Source organism: Mirounga leonina, unplaced genomic scaffold (assembly GCF_011800145.1).
Source record: "Mirounga leonina isolate KUSES-001 unplaced genomic scaffold, KU_Mleo_1.0 Mir_169, whole genome shotgun sequence".
Lineage (NCBI taxonomy): Eukaryota > Metazoa > Chordata > Mammalia > Carnivora > Phocidae > Mirounga > Mirounga leonina.
Window position 1 is genome coordinate 14,546,612 of NW_023270431.1, and position 16,996 is coordinate 14,563,607.

Below are 16,996 nucleotides of genomic sequence, written 5' to 3' on the forward strand. Positions count from 1 at the left end.
CAGACTGCTGCACAACAGGATCACAGGAGACTTGAGGTTATATCCTGGAAAGTCCCAGTTTAGCAATCATTCACTTTAAAGTGGCTAGTATTCTTAGATTCTACTTTTTTTATTTGGCTATAAACAAAAGGCACCATATAAACTCAAAATAAATGCTTTTAAAAAGTGTTTTGATGTCCAAGATAAAAAGCTTTTGCAAAGCAAAGGAAACAGTCAACAGAACCAAAAGACAACCAACAGAATGGGAGAAGATATTTGCACATGACATATCAGATAAAGGGCTAGTATCCAAAATCTATAAAGAACTCATCAAACTCAACACCCAAAGAACAAAGAATCCAATCAAGAAATGGGCAGAAGACATGAACAGACATTTTTCCAAAGAAGACATCCAAATGGCCAACAGACACATGAAAAGGTGCTCAATATTGCTCAGCATCAGGGAAATCAAAATCAAAATCTCAATGAGATACCACCTCACACCAGTCAGAATGGCTAAAATTAACAAGTCAGGAAACGACAGATGTTGGCGGGGATGCGGAGAAAGGGGAACCCTCCTACACTGTTGGTGGGAATGCAAGCTGGTGCAGCCACTCTGGAAAACAGTATGGAAGTTCCTCAAAAAGTTGAAAATAGAGCTACCATATGATCCAGCAATTGCACTACTGGGTATTTACCCCAAAGATACAAAAGTAGGGATCTGAAAGGGTACGTGCACCCCAATGTTTATAGCAGCAATGTCCACAATAGCCAAACTGTGGAAAGAGCCAAGATGTCCATCGACAGATGAATGCATAAAGAAGATGTGGGAGGGCAGAGCAAGATGGCGGAGGAGTAGGAGACCTGGATTTCGTCTCCTCTCAGGAATTCACCTGGATAGGGATCAAACCATTCTGAACACCTACAAACCCAACAGGAGATCAAAGAAAGGAATAGCAACAACTCTCTGAACAGAAAAGCGACCACTTTCTGGAAGGTAGGACTTGCAGAGAAGTGAATCTGAGGCCATATTCGGGAGGATAGACGGCGGGGAGGGACCTCCGTCGGCCGCTTCTGGCAAGTGACAGAGCCGCGGAGCACAAAATCGGAACTTTTAAAAGTCTGCTCCGCTGAGGGACGTCACTCTGGTGGCTAAGCGGGGGGTGGAACCCTCCGGGACAGTGTGGTCTCAGGACCCTCGGGGTCACAGAAAGACCGGGGGTGCCTGAGTGTGGCAGAGCTCCCAGGTAACTGAGCAGGGAAGCCGGCGGCAGAGGCAGAGCCCAGGCACAGGCTCTTAGCTCGGGGTGGCCATAAACCGTGATCCGCGGCACAGTCGGGCCCCTGCTCCTCCAGCAGGGACCCAACAAGCGGCAGATCCGGGGAGACTCACCTTCCTCCCCCGGGAGGAGCCGCGTGGGAGTGCACCACAGGGATCTGCTGGGTTTGGAGACTCCACCTGGGGTCGGGTGCCGGAGATAGAAATGTGCGGTCACAGGCCGGGTGAGCACGGAGTGTAGCCGGAGACCGGGGAGACGGGAGTGACTGACGGCCTTTCTCTGGAGGCTCACTGAGGAGCGGGCCCTGAGTTCTCGGCTCCTCCAGGGCGCAGATTGGGAGGCCGCCATTTTCACTCTCCACCTCCAAAGCTGTAGGGAAAGCTCGCAGGGAACAAAAGCCCCGGAGAGCAAACCCGAGCAGATTACATAGCCGGGAGGGGGCAAGGGCGGGGCAATTCTGCCTCCGGCAGAGACATTTGGAAACCACGGCAACAGGCCCCTCCCCAGAAGATCAGGAGAACAGCCGGCCAAGACCAAGTATACCGATCAATGAGAACAGCAGAACTCCAGCGCTAGGGGAATACTGCACATAGAAATCATGGCTTCTTTACCATGATTCTTTAGTCTTTCAAAGTTAATTTTTTTTTAACTGTCTTTTTTTCTTTTTTTTCTTTTTGCATTTTTCTTTTTCCCTTTTTCAACCAACATCTTATCAATCCCTTTAAAAAAAAAAACATTTTTATTTTTCATTTTTAGAGTCACATTCTATCCCTTCATAGTAGTTACCCGTATTTTTGGCTTATATATATAAGTTGTTCTCTCTTTAAAATTTTGAGATAGTTTCTTCTAACAGATTAAAATATACCCTAAATCTCTAGTATATGGTGTTTCCTATTCCCCTGCCTGATCACATCCTCTCCCTTTTTTTTTCTTTTTTCTTTTTTCTTTTTTTAAATCCTCTTCTTTCTTTTTTCAAACAACTTCTTATCAATTCCTTTTATAAAATTTTTTATAATTTCCATCTTTACAGTCATATTCCATCCCTTCATCATATCAACCCTTATTTTTGTACATATATAAGTTTTTCTTTCTTTAAAATTTTGGGAGGCACTTTCTTCTAAAAGACCAAAATACACCCCAAATCTAGTGTGTGACACTGATCTATATACCAGCCTGATCATATTTGATCACATTCTGTTTTTTTTTTTCTTTGTTGTTGTTGTTTTGTTTTCTTTGCTTTTGTTTTTATCTTTATCTTTTTCTTTTTCTTTTTTTTTCTTTCTCTTTTTTCTCTCTTTCCCTTTCTTTTCCCACTGCTTCAGGTCTTTTCTGATTTGTTTAGAGTATATTTTCTGGGGACATTGTTACTCTGCTAGCATTTTGTTCTCTCATTAATCTATTCTCCTCTGCACAAAATGACAAGATGGAAAAAATCACCTCAACAAAAAGAACAAGCGGTAATACCGACTGCCAGGGACCTACTCAATATGGACATTAGTATGATGTCAGATCTAGAGTTCAGAATCATGACTTTAAAGATACTAGCTGGGCTTGAAAAAAATATGGAAGTTATTAGAGAAACCCTTTCTGGAGAAATAAAAGAACTAAAATCTAACCAAGTAGAAATCAAAAAGGCTATTAATGAGGTGCAATCAAAAATGGGGGCACTAACTGCTAGAATAAATGAGGCAGAAGAGAGAATCAGTAATATAGAAGATGAAATGATGGAAAACAAAGAAGCTGAGAAAAAGAGAGATAAACAACTACTGGATCACGAGGGCAGAATTCGAGAGATAAGCGATACCATAAGACGAAACAACATTAGAATAATTGGGATCCCAGAAGAAGAAGAAAGAGAGAGAGGGGCAGAAGGTATAAATGGAGCAAATTATATCAGAGAACTTCCCTAATTTGGGGAAGGAAATAGGCGTTAAAATCCAGGAAGCACAGAGAACCCCTCTCAAAATCAATAAAAGGAGGTCAACATCCTGACATCTAATAGTAAAACTTACGAGTCTCATAGACAAAGAGAAAATCCTGAAAGCAGCTCGGGAGAAGAGATCTGTAACCTACAAGGGTAGAAACATTAGATTGGCAACAGACCTATCCACAGAGACCTGGCAGGCCAGAAAGGACTGGCAGGATATATTCAGAGCACTAAATGAGAAAAATATGCAGCCAAGAATACTATATCCAGCTAGGCTGTCCTTGAAAATTGAAGGAGAGATAAAAAGCTTCCAGGACAAACAAAAACTAAAGGAATTGGCAAACACAAAACCAGCCCTACAGGAAATCTTGAAAGGGGTCCTCTAAGCAAAGAGAGAGCCTAAAAGCAACATAGACCAGAAAGGAACACAGACAATATATGGTAACAGTCACCTTACAGGCAATACAATGGCAATAAATTCCTATCTTTCAATAGTTACCCTGAATGTAAATGGGCTAAATGCCCCAATCAAAAGACACAGGCTATCAGACTGGATTAAAAAACAAGACCCATCGATATGCTGTCTGCAAGAGACTCATTTTAGAACCAAAGACACCCCCAGATTGAAAGTGAGGGGGTGGAAAACCATTTACCATGCTAATGGACACCAAAAGAAAGCTGGGGTGGCAATCCTTATATCAGACAAATTAGATTTTAAACCAAAGACTGTAATAAGAGATGAGGAAGGACATTATATCCTACTTAAAGGGACTATCCAACAAGAAGATCTAACAATTGTAAATATCTATGCCCCTAACATGGGAGCAGCCAATTATATAAGGCAATTAATAACAAAAGCAAAGAAACACATCGACAACAATACAATAATAGTGAGGGACTTTAACACCCCCCTCACTGAAATGGACAGATCCTCTAAGCAAAAGATCAACAAGGAAAGAATGACTTTAAATGACACACTGGACCAAATGGACTTCACAGTCATATTCAGAACATTCCACCCCAAAGCAACGGGATACACATTCTTCTCTAGTGCCCATGGAACATTCTCCAGAATAGATCACATCCTAGGTCATAAATCAGGTCTCAACCAGTACCAAAAGATTGGGATCATTCCCTGCCTATTTTCAGACCACAGTATTTTGAAACTAGAACTCAATCACAAGAGGAAAGTCGGAAAGAACTCAAATACATGGAAGCTAAAGAGCATCCTACTGAAGAATGAATGGGTCAACCAGGAAATTAAAGAAGAATTTAAAAAATTCATGGAAACCAATGAAAATGAAAACACAACTGTTCAAAATCTTTGGGATGCAGCAAAGGCAGTCCTAAGAGGAAAGTATATAGCAATACAAGCCTTTCTCAAGAAACAAGAAAGGTCTCAAGTACACAACCTAACCCTCCACCTAAAGGAGCTGGAGAAAGAACAGCAAATAAAGCCTAAACCCAGCAGGAGAAGAGAAATAATAAAGATCAGAGCAGAAATCAATGAAATAGAAACCAAAAGAACAGTAGAACAGATCAACGAAACTAGGAGCTGGTTCTTTGAAAGAATTAACAAGATTGATAAACCCCTGGCCAGACTTATCAAAAAGAGAAGAGAAATGACCCAAATCAACAAAATCATGAATGAAAGAGGAGAGATCATAACCAACACCAAAGAAATACAAACAATTATAAGAACATATTATGAGCAACTCTATAACAGCAAATTAGATAACCTGGAAGAAATGGAGGCATTCCTAGAGATGTATCAACTACCAAAACTGAACCAGGAAGAAATAGAAAACCTGAACAGATCTATAACCACTAAGGGAATTGAAGCAGTCATCAAAAATCTCCCAACAAACAAGAGCCCAGGGCCAGATGGCTTCCAAGGGGAATTCTACCAAACATTTCAAGAAGAATTAATACCTATTCTTCTGAAACTGTTCCAAAAAATAGAAATGGAAGGAAAACTTCCAAACTCATTTTATGAGGGCAGCATTACCTTGATCCCAAAACCAAAGACCCCATCAAAAAGGAGAATTATAGACCAATATTCCTGATGAACATGGATGCAAAAATTCTCACCAAAATACTAGCCAATAGGATCCAACAGTACATTAAAAGGATTATTCACCACAACCAAGTGGGATTTATCCCTGGGCTGCGAGGTTGGTTCAACATCCCCAAATCAATCAATGTGATACAATACATTAACAAAAGAAAAGAACAAGAATCATAGGATCCTCTCAATAGATGTAGAAAAAGCTTTTGACGAAGTACAGCATCCTTTCTTGATCAAAACTCTTCAGAGTGTAGGGATCGAGGGTACATACCTCAATATCATAAAAACCATCTATGAAAAACCTACAGCAAATATCATTCTCAATGGGGAAAAACTAAGAGCTTTCCCCCTAAGGTCAGGAACACGGCAGGGATGTCCACTATCACCACTGCTATTCAACATAGTATTGGAAGTCCTAGCCATAGCAATCAGACAACAAAAAGAAATAAAAGACATCCAAATTGGCAAAGAAGAAGTCAAACTCTCACTCTTTGCAGATGATGTCTGCAGATGCAGAGCAATGTCTACAATAGCCAAACTGTGGAAAGAGCCAAGATGTCCATCGACAGATGAATGGATAAAGAAGATGTGGTATATATACACAATGGAATATTATGCAGCCATCAAAAGGAATGGGATCTTGCCATTTGCAACGACGTGGATGGAACTGGAGGGTATTATGTTGAGTGAAATAAGTCAAACAGAAAAAGACATGTATCATATGACCTCACTGATATGAGGAATTCTTAATTGTAGGAAACAAACTGAGGTTTGCTGGAGTGGGGGGTGGGGTGGAAGGGATGGAGTGACTGGGTGATAGACACTGGGGAGGGTGTGTGCTCTGGTAAGCGCTGTGAATTGTGCAAGACTGTTGAATCTCAGATCTGTACCTCTGAAACAAATAATGCAATATATGTTAAGAAAAAAAGAAGAAGAAGAAGAAGGTAGCGGGAGGGGAAGAATGAAGCGGGGGAAATCGGAGGGGTAGACGAACCATGAGAGACGATGGACTCTGAAAAATAAACAGGGTTCTAGAGGGGAGGGGGGTGGGAGGATGGGTTAGCCTGGTAATGGGTATTGAGGAGGGCACATTCTGCATGGAGCACTGGGTGTTATGCACAAACAATGAATCATGGAACACTTCATCTAAAATTAATGATGTAATGTATGGGGATTAACATAAGAATAAAAAAAATAATCATCTTGTGAATTGCAAAGGAAAAAAAAAGAAGATGTGGTATATATACACAATGGAATATTATGCAGCCATCAAAAGGAATGGGATCTTGCCATTTGCAACGACGTGGATGGAACTGGAGGGTATTATGTTGAGCGAAATAAGTCAAACAGAGAAAGACATGTATCATATGACCTCACTGATATGAGAAATTCTTAATCTCAGGAAACAAACTGAGGGTTGCTGGAGTGGGGGGTGGGGTGGGAGGGTTGGGGTGACTGGGTGATAGACACTGGGGAGGGTATGTGCTCTGGTAAGCGCTGTGAATTGTGCAAGACTGTTGAATCTCAGATCTGTACCTCTGAAACAAATAATGCAATATATGTTAAGAAAAAAAGAAGAAGAAGGTAGCAGGAGGGGAAGAATGAAGTGGGGAAAATCAGAGGGGTAGAAGAACCATGAGAGACGATGGATTCTGAAAAACAAACTGAGGGTTCTAGAGGGGAGGGTGGTGGGAGGATAGGTTAGCCTGGTAATGGGTATTGAGGAGGGCACATTCTGCATGGAGCACTGGGTGTTATGCACAAACAATGAATCATGGAACACTACATCTAAAACTAATGATGTAATGTATGGGGATTAATATAAGAATAAAAAAAAAAAGAAAAGAAAAGAAATATTTCAGGAACCCTATAGCTGTGAAGTACTTTAAAACTATGTAAAAAAGAAAATTTAGGTTATTCTGGAAGATTTATTTTCCTTGGATTAAAAACAGGATAAAAATGGCGAAAAAAAAAAAAAAAAGTGTTTTGATGTCACTATTCTTTTCTGTTAGGTTATATCTCCATGGTTGATTATAGATAGATTTCAGAAACCAAAATGGTACAGTTGTTAGTTCAGGTATTAATTTTACAAGAACACTGAATCTGTATAGCATGTTATAAACTCATGGTGGCTTTAAATACATTTATATTATTTAATCATCACATGATGCAACACTGTGAGATAACCAGGGCAGATGTAATTATGTTTGATAGACAACAGAATCAGAATCATGAGTAATGATGCTATTGTGTTTTCTTCATTCACGCAAAATGGTGTGTACTAAAAATTCCATTTCTGAGAAAATGAAATAAATTTAATTAATCTATTACACTTATTTAATTGACAGTGCGAGATAATTCTTTTTGACTTTGTTATTCTCTTTTGAGTAGACACCAAATGCTAATGTGATTAGTCCAGTCCTTTTTCCCTCATTATCATCAGAGAAAACTAAAAGGCATTTAGTTCTTTAGTTAACAAACTACATTCCAATGAGTCATTTACTAAATGAAGACAATATTCATAACTTCTTTGCCTCAAACACATTTTTCCTCTGGTTACTAATACTGGAATTAAATCAGCCATTTATCTTAGCATGTTGAGTGACGTATTCGTCATTTAGTACATACTCAGTTATTACACACACGCACAAATACATTGAACCATTTAGACCCCTAAAGGGATTGCAAATATGATCTAATGATTTATGAATATTGGCATTGTAAATTCTATGCAAATCATATGTAAAACTCCGAGAAATCAACTGATGAATGATAGAACTGTCCAACTAGGCTTCATCAATCAAACTTATCTATCAGAATGAATGTTGGTAAGATACTTTACTCTGAAGGTGAAGATGTATTCTCATATTTTCAAAAATTCTCTAACATTGATTAATCTGAAATATTATCTGTAACATTGATTAATTGGTAGAGGGTTTTTAAAAATCATTTTGACAGATAATTTCAGTATAATTAAGCATACTATTCATTTCCAAACTGATATCCTGGGAAATAATACCATTATGGAAATTGCACTATGTAATCCATGCAGCAACTCTTCTCTAAATATAATTACTTCTCATTGGGATTAATTTATTGTGAGAAAAAATCTTTAATCATTAAGGAATTCCAGTGTAATTAAGTTTATGTGCTTTTCTTTCACTAGCAAAGCTTAGACATTCTAACTTTGAGAATTATATGTCTTCTAACTTTGTAGTCAGGAGGATTTTTTAATACTCAGCTAGATAACTAAATATCTTCCTTTAAAAAGCAGTGCTTGAAAATTTAGCATTCTAACACCTATTAAATATATTTTTTCTTTTACTTAACATTTTATAAGATTAATGTTTCTTATTTGGGGTGACTTTTTATGTATCAGGAAATACTTTATTGACAACAGATGGACCTATTTATGCAGCGCATGTATTAACATTATATTTTGATTTATGTATATATAGATACTGAAAATGATTTCTGATTGTATTTATTGACTTTCCTGCTCTGGTTTGTGTTAATAATACATGGCTATTTTGTGTAACCTTCCTCCACCTCTTCCATTAGTCAATTGTGGGATTGCTTTCTGATTTAGATGAAGGATGAGGTAAAACCATGGTTTCCATTGTTTAATAGATAAACAATCAAAGTGAGCCTTTTGTTATTAAACTTGAAGTATCTTTTTATATTTTAATTTCTAATCCATCACAAATTAATATTCTCTGTGTTAAAAGGAAATGATTTGTCTTTCTTTAATAATATACTCAAAATGCATCCACATTCATGTTGTATCTTATTATTCATCAGACATTTTAATAACTAGTGCAAAGTTCTGAGTAAAATCATTAAAGCCTTTGAGTAGCAATGCTTTCTTTAAATAACTAAAGCTTATTCCAGGGAGTTTTATAAAATGTAGTTTTGTTTTGGTTTCTCCTGAAATTATTAGTTAAGCATTTTGTTTATTACACATAAGTGGACAATTTATGTGGTATTAAAAAATACTCATATGGAACACAGACAATATAAAGATGTCCTAACAGACACAAACAGAAATATTGATTCATTATGGAAGCATATTTAAGAAGTTCATTCATAGTAAAATCATATGTAAATTCGTTAAATTTAATGGACTTTGAAGTTATTTTGATAACATTTTAGCATTAATGTTTCCTGTTTTGCATTTTTGCCATTTCTTCTTTAAACCTATAATTACCTTGTCAAAAATTATTATCAATATTTTGAATATTGATCTATCATTATAAATAAGCACAGTTAAAAAAGCCAGAGAAGCTTTGATTCCTTAATTTTTCCCGTGATTGCTTTCCCTTTTCCATTTCCTTCTTTTTCTCTTATACTCCTATCATGAAAATAAAGAGTCCTGTGTTTTAAACATGTTGATATCATTATATCAACAACAACAGACAATGTTAACTTGACAGAGGCAAATAGAAATAATTTATTTCTTTTAACTGCATTTGTATATTTGTGTTTTCTTCTAGTCAATCTACTGGATTCAAAAACAATTCAAGGGGAGCTGGGATGGATCTCTTACCCATCACATGGGGTGAGTGTGGTGAACTATTGAAAGGAAACATTATTCTGTCCATTGTCTCATAGAGAACAAAAGGAATTACTGGTATGTTCTCTAAAATGAACTCCTCTACTTCTGGTGACATATTATGTTAATCAGGACATTAAGTACATGTACTAAGAGAGCCAGATATTTGTGTCCAAAGGAACTATTAAATTTTTTGAAGTTTTATTTTTTCCTTCTGAATCAATTGCTTGATTACACTAATTAAGCTTTTTTAATTATTACTGGCATCATGTAGATGGTCTGAGTGTGACCATCTAACATTTTTTTTGTGATTTGATCAGAAGAGGTGAATAGAGAAGACATTTCAAATTTCAAGTAATGTAGAAAGTGTGTATTTGGAGACCTGCAGAGTTGTAGCATTAAAAGCAGCCTTGGTGACCATTCCAAGTAGGATATATTTGTCAACTGTATAAACCCTTAATTTCTTTGTTTATTTGTCTTTATTTCTTAATTTCTTCACATTGCCTTAATTTCTTCACTTAAAATGTCTGCAGCATATCTAGGTCAGTTTAAGCCTGAGGAATTTTATTTAGAAAAAAAATTGACTACCTTTACATTTTTAACTCTTTATATGCCTTTAGTACTTTACCAAGCCAGACACAGATTACTAAAGTGTACAGTATTTTTGTGATACAAATGTTTCCAGTAAGATTCTGTGTGAGATTTTTTTTCTTTTCTTTCTTTTTTTTCGGGAAAAAAGAGGAGTATACGCATTTGGAAAATTCTTATTCTTACAAAATTGTGTAATAAGTGCCTAAACATACTTTGTTTCCAAGTATAGCCTGTGGAAAATGCAAAATGCTATCTTGAAATATCTGCGATAGGAACAAATTTGTGTATTTCTTTTCCTTCTACTCTCATCCTCTTTTCAAAGAGGTTATTTACCAGCACCTAGTGCTGGTATTCAGTGTTTAGATTTTTGTGCCTAAACATACTGATTTTTACGGTACTACCAGCTTCTTCTTCACTGACGGATGTTTTACATCAGGGATACTTCATCTATCTGTCATCTTTGAATCTGCTTCTCTTCCTGGTACACCTTGACATTGACACAGTGCCAAAACCTATCACATAATCAGGACTTGGTTAGTTGCTTTGGAGGGGAGAGTATGAAGTAAGCCAGGATTTGGTTTTCCCATAGGTGTGAAAGGAATCAAATGATTAGGATAAAAGCACATCCTGGGTAGTCATAAAGAGTGAATCAAAACTCCAGATTGAGCTGGAAAACTCATTTAAAACTAATCATCCTAAAGTCAAGTCTAATTTTAATTCTGATCTTAGAAATTTGTGTTTTTCATTGCTCCATCAGATCATCTACTATAGAAACTTGCTGCCTAAGGATATATGAAAAGCAAAAATCACAGTGACATTTTACTAATAGGTATATGCTTTAAAAAAATCAACAAGAAATTAACTTGTATTTCAAAGCAACAATCTGTTTCATGATTTCATGTTTCATGATTTCCTTTGAAGAAGGTATAAGGAAATATACATTTCTATATATTAAGGCATTTGGGGAGAATATTGTATAAATGAATTCATTTTGCCATGTTGATATTACAAATTTTGTGGTGAAACAAAGTTGACACTTCTGCTTCTAGAGATATGTTGGGGGTGGGGAGGAATGTTCTAGAACTCTACTATACAAGGTGTGGTACATACACCAACCAGCAATATCAATCCCCCAGAGATGTTTTGATATGCAGACTCTCAGGACCTGCCCCAGACTTTCTGCATCAGAATCTACATCTTAACATGGTTCCCAGGGCATTGCTGAGCACATTAAATTTAAGAAACACTACTTAGGATAATTCACCTCTTGGCTTTTCCCATCTCTTGCCCGATATCCTACCTCAGTTTTTGTCTACAAACTCTTATGATTTTATCAGCGAACAGTTTTCAGTTTCTCCTTTGGCTTATTGTTGCCTCAGAGAGCCAACTCATGAGCTTGGGCTTCCTCTTCATTGCTTTCCTGGTGCATCTCTTTGCAGCTGTGTCCTTCCTCTTTCTGATGCATTAAATAGCCTACAACAGCTGGCCAAGTTTTCTGAGTTATCATTAAAACTTGAAGGGAGAAAACAAAAATCTCCCCAACAGGTCATGATATTTATAATATCCCAAGACCCCAAAGCAAAAAAAAAAAAAAAAAAAAGAGAGAGAGAGAGATGTGAATTATTGTCCTGTGTTGCTGTATAGTATGTTTTTCCTTTAGTCGTATATTGTGTTAACCATAGTGTCCATGAGGAAATAAGTAACATAATTTGGAAAATGTTCAATTAATACTCATTTCTTTCTGACAAACTGATGAAATTCTTGAGTAAAAGCACTGCATAGTCAATTAAGGGTTGGCATTTAACATCCTCTCTTTTACAGTTGCTTATGCTTTTAGATTTATTAATAATTTTTATTGCCTAATCATTGCCATTTTCAATATGACAAAAATAGATTAATTTTGTGATTGTTTTGTTTTTAAAGGAAATGGTTAAAAATATTGTGATATTTTTGCTACAGCTTTTCCATAAAAATGACATGTGATAGCTGGAAACAATTTTGAACTTGTCATTGTTTTAATTGATTAACTCTAATAAAAGCAGTACATCTGTTTGTAGGTTAACTAAAATATGAATATAAACTTTGAAGAAAAAAACTGTAATAATGTCATAACATACTGAATAATTGAAAATCCTGCTTCGTGTGTGTGAGAGAGAACATTTAAGTTCTACTCTTAGCATATTTCAACTATTCAATAGTGTTATCAACTATACTCACTGTATTTTACATTCTATCCACAGAGCTTATTCACCTTACAGTAAAAGTTTTTACTTTTACCTACTTCTCCCTATTTCTCCTACCTTCCAGTCCCTGACACCCACTTTTCTGCTATTTCTGTGGGTTTGACTTTTTTTTTTTAATTCCTTGAAATACTGATATCATGCAATATTTCTCTTTCTCTGACTGCTTTATTTCACACAACATAATGCCCTCAAGGTCCATGCATGTTGTTGGAAATAGCAGGGAAAATCCTACTCTTTTGATTTAGGGCAATGGTTTTGAGTGTGATGGGAGGTTTGAGGTGGGTAGGGAGGGAGGCAATTTTGAATTGGCCCCATGGAGATATTTGAAAATGTGGGGAGATAATGTCGTTGTCAAAAATGGTAAGGGAGGACACTGCTGGCTTCTAGTGTGGAAGATCAGGAGGAGTACTGCTAAACATCTTGCAATGAATGAACAGGGTATCCTCCCACAACAAAGAATGATCAGGTCCAAAATGACAGTGCCCAGGTTGAGAAATCCTTACTTAGGGGATGAATAATGGTGCTCCATCAGGGGTTGTGGTCACTAAAAAGACACTGGGAGACTGCTGGCAGCTTCTCTAAGTCTCAACCCTACTCTTACCCAAATTCCAAATCTTTTGCAATATGAATTTTTAAAAAAATGGTTATATACCAGAGCTATATAAAATTAATATATTTTGGGGGAAAGGCCCAAGGATGACTCATTCCTTCATGTACGTTCTTTCCTATTTTTGTTCCCCCTTTTCCCCAGAGATGTATTCATGCATAAAACCTTACAATTAACCTGTGTAATTTTCTTGGGAGGAGTATTTCTATCTCTATTTTTAAATGGTGCTTCAATTCTTAGAGGAAACCTTGTAGGAAAGTATGGTACTATACGATTAGGCCTGGAAAAAAATTCTCCAAATGAGTATCTGGGAGGAAATTTAATGAGACTTTTGTTTTCTCTAAATGACTTTTTTTCTAAGATTATTTATTTAGAATTTTTTTTCCTTAAAGATTTCCTTAGACATTTATTGGTGCCTTACTTACGATAATGTATAATCATAATAAATATTTATTTATTTTAGAGAAAGAGAGAGAGAAAGGGCAAGTGAGAGTGTGGGGGAGGGAAAAGGGTGAGAACTTCAAGCAGACTCCCGGCTGTGTGTGGAGCCCAAGGCAGAGCTTGATCTCATGACCCATGAGGTCATGACCTGAGTTGAAACCAAGACTCAGATGCTTAACCAACTGAGCCACCCAGGCACCCCTCTAAATGAATTTCTTGAAAATAATACTCAAAGTTTATAAACTGAAATTATCAGGGGGCTATGAACACTATTTTTTAATAGGAGTTTTATTGGTCATGGATAATTTTTGGCACTAAGTTTGTTCACTTTAGTAAAGCAGACATAGCAATGGCATTTGCTGTCCTTATGAACTGTGAATTACAATGTTCGAATTTTGGGCATAATTAATTTCAGAAATTTTAGTAATCAGGTTAAATATTCTTTGATTTAGAGGACAATCAACACATGTAAAAGCCCATTTATATTTTTATTACAACTTTGAAAGAGTATTTTGCTTAAATGTGACTAGTATTTAAATTTATTGATTGTTTGATTGATTGATAATGCCAATCTACCACATAAGGTTTCTTAGTATATGTATTATTATAGAAGAGGGATCAGAGGGAGGTAGAGCTGTATAATTAGGACAGTATTTATATGCTGACCAAATAGTACAAAGGAATTATGATCCTCAATTCACTTAATTACAGAAGCTCAGATAAGAAGAGCATGAGGAGAGAGTTGGGGAAGTATAGCAAAAGCACAGCCTGAAATGAGTGATTCATGTAAATTAGTGGATGATGGAAAGAAGTCTCAAAATTAGTAATTGTGGCACTTTTTCTCTTTTCTACCTTCCTCTTTTTTCAACTTCTTTAGAATTTTTTTTTCCTTAAAGATTTCCTTAGACATTTATTGGTGCCTCACTTATGATAATGTACCTAAACAAACAAAAACAAACAAAACAAAAACAAAATGCTCTTTTGGCAAAGAGGCCCTGTTGGTTGCCCACCCAACATCTCTTTCCTGGCTTTTTCTTGAGACTGGTACACCTGTATTGTTTAAGTTTTCACCTTCTGATGTTTTCCTGGAAAACGGCCCCTCTGCAACTCTGGGAGGCGAATGTTGACTCATCTGAGAGCTAACCATGAGCATAGTCATTTTGCCAGTGATTGGTGTAGGCAAGAATAAGTAAAGCCAATGAGGCTGGAGCAGAATTCCAGTGACTTCTGGGAAATTTTTCCTTCTAATAACAAGACATGGGGAGAGGCTAAGTACTTTGTGCCTCTGCGCTTGCCCTGTGAGGGCCTAGTGTCCTTGTCTGGAGAAGCTGCACTCCCTTCATGACCAGAAAAGTGGAACCCAGTGAACATTAGCGAAATTGGCCTGGAGCCCTGACATGGCAGAACCACTGAGTTATGTAAAAGAATTTGCCTTGTTTAGACCACTCTTCTTAGTATTTCTCATACTTTCAAACTAAAGGCATTCTGATAGAATACAATGTTTAATTTTCTGATCAAATATCTTAATTTCTAAATGGAGGCTACAGTAATGCATAATTTATGTTATTTTGTGAATTGTATTATGTTATTTATATTTCCCCAGGTTATCTTTTTTAGTGCTTTCGTATGATGTTAAGGATCACATGCAGAGTAGTAAAATAGGATAAGCACATTGTTTAGGATCGGACACCTGCATTTGAAATCTGGCTTTGCCATTTATTGTTGTATGATCTGACATAAGCCAATTAACCTTCATTAACATTTGTCCTCACTTTTTAAAAAGGAGTAATAATAATTTCCATGTCACAGCACTTTGGAGTAAATGATATTTGCGTAAATGAGATATTTCTATGTATCTGTCTATGACAAAATATATGTGATAATGCATGGGAAAGAACTATACAAATATAATTTCTTTTTTTTTTTTTTAAAGATTTTATTTATTTGACAGAGACACAGTGAGAGAGGGAACACAAGCAGGGGTAGTGGGAGAGGGAGAAGCAGGCTTCCCGCTGAGCAGGGAGCCCCATGTGGGGCTCGATCCCAGGACCCTGGGATCATGACCTGAGCCGAAGGCAGAAGGTTAACAACTGAGCCACACGGGCACCCCTACAAATATAATTTCTTATTCTTAAATAAATTTGAGGATCTCCCCTTCGAATCTTAACTCTCAGACTATACGTGGTATCTTGGATTTGGATTTAGGAGAAGGAAAATTGATAGTACTGCCTGATATTTCTTTTCTATTAAGAACCCCAAACATGGCCTTTGACATCACATGGTTGTTATGCTGTTGAATCTGTGCAGACTAAAGTGCGCATATAGTCCTGGCATTATATTTTGAATAGAAAGAGTCAAAATGTGGGTGAATGAGTCAAAAGTTGGGTGTCCACTTTAATTTATTTCAAACTTTTTATTTTATTTTATTATTATTATTTTTTTAATTTCAAACTTTTAAGTGATGAGACTTTCCTCAAAATTTTAATATTTCTCCTTCAGGGAGACCTTCTGACTCTTTTACATGCCACTCTCCTGTCACCCCTCCCCCGTACCCACCCACACCCCCCAGATTAGCACAGAACACTGTTAAGCTCAACTTCCATGTTCTCTGTTGTACCTCCACAGCTTGTAATTCTACATTAATGCAATTATTTCACTGATACTTATTTCATCCAGGAAGCTGAAAACTCCATAAAGCCAGTTTCCATCATGAAACTCCCTCTTTTATTCTCCACATTTTGAGTCCTTGGGTTAGTTGTTCATAAATTTAAATTGTCTGAACGAATGAAAAATAAAAGCTTTCCAAAACAAGAAAGGATAACTAAGTTGACATTTTGTATTTGTTGAAAAAATTTTGATTATTTCCAATCTGTTATTTCAAATGGTGTCTATTAATGCTTCCACTCTCTTTTTAATGACATAAATGTAAGTGAAATTATAATATATACACATATGTTCTATAAATATATAATACATAAATATCTATGTTTATATTGTATATGATATGCTGTTTTTTTGTACTAGCAGGGCTATTTAGTTAAATATATTTAGAAAGTATTATCAGCCCATGAATTGGAAGTTAACTGAAAAGAAAATTAACTAGGGGCACCTGGGTAGGTTCAGTCCGTTAAGCATCTGACTCTTGATTTTGGCTCAAGTCATGATCTCAGAGTCCTGAGATGAAGCCCTGTGTAGGGCTTTCTGATCAGGGGGAGTCAGCTTGCCCTCTCCTTTCCCCCACTTCTGCTCTCTCTCTCTCTGAAATAAATAAATAAATAAATAAATAAATAAATAAATAAATAAATAAA

The 16,996-nt window shown here is 36.6% G+C and overlaps 1 protein-coding gene across 1 annotated transcript in view; it reads left to right on the plus strand.

The window, feature by feature from the left end:
* The window catches only part of EPHA3 (EPH receptor A3), a 360,422-nt gene that overhangs the window by 16,728 nt on the left and 326,698 nt on the right, over positions 1-16,996 (plus strand). The window contains exon 2 of the mRNA XM_035015173.1: positions 9,748-9,812. Within this exon, the coding sequence (XP_034871064.1) occupies positions 9,748-9,812 (65 nt within the window). The remainder of the gene's footprint in view (positions 1-9,747; positions 9,813-16,996) is intronic.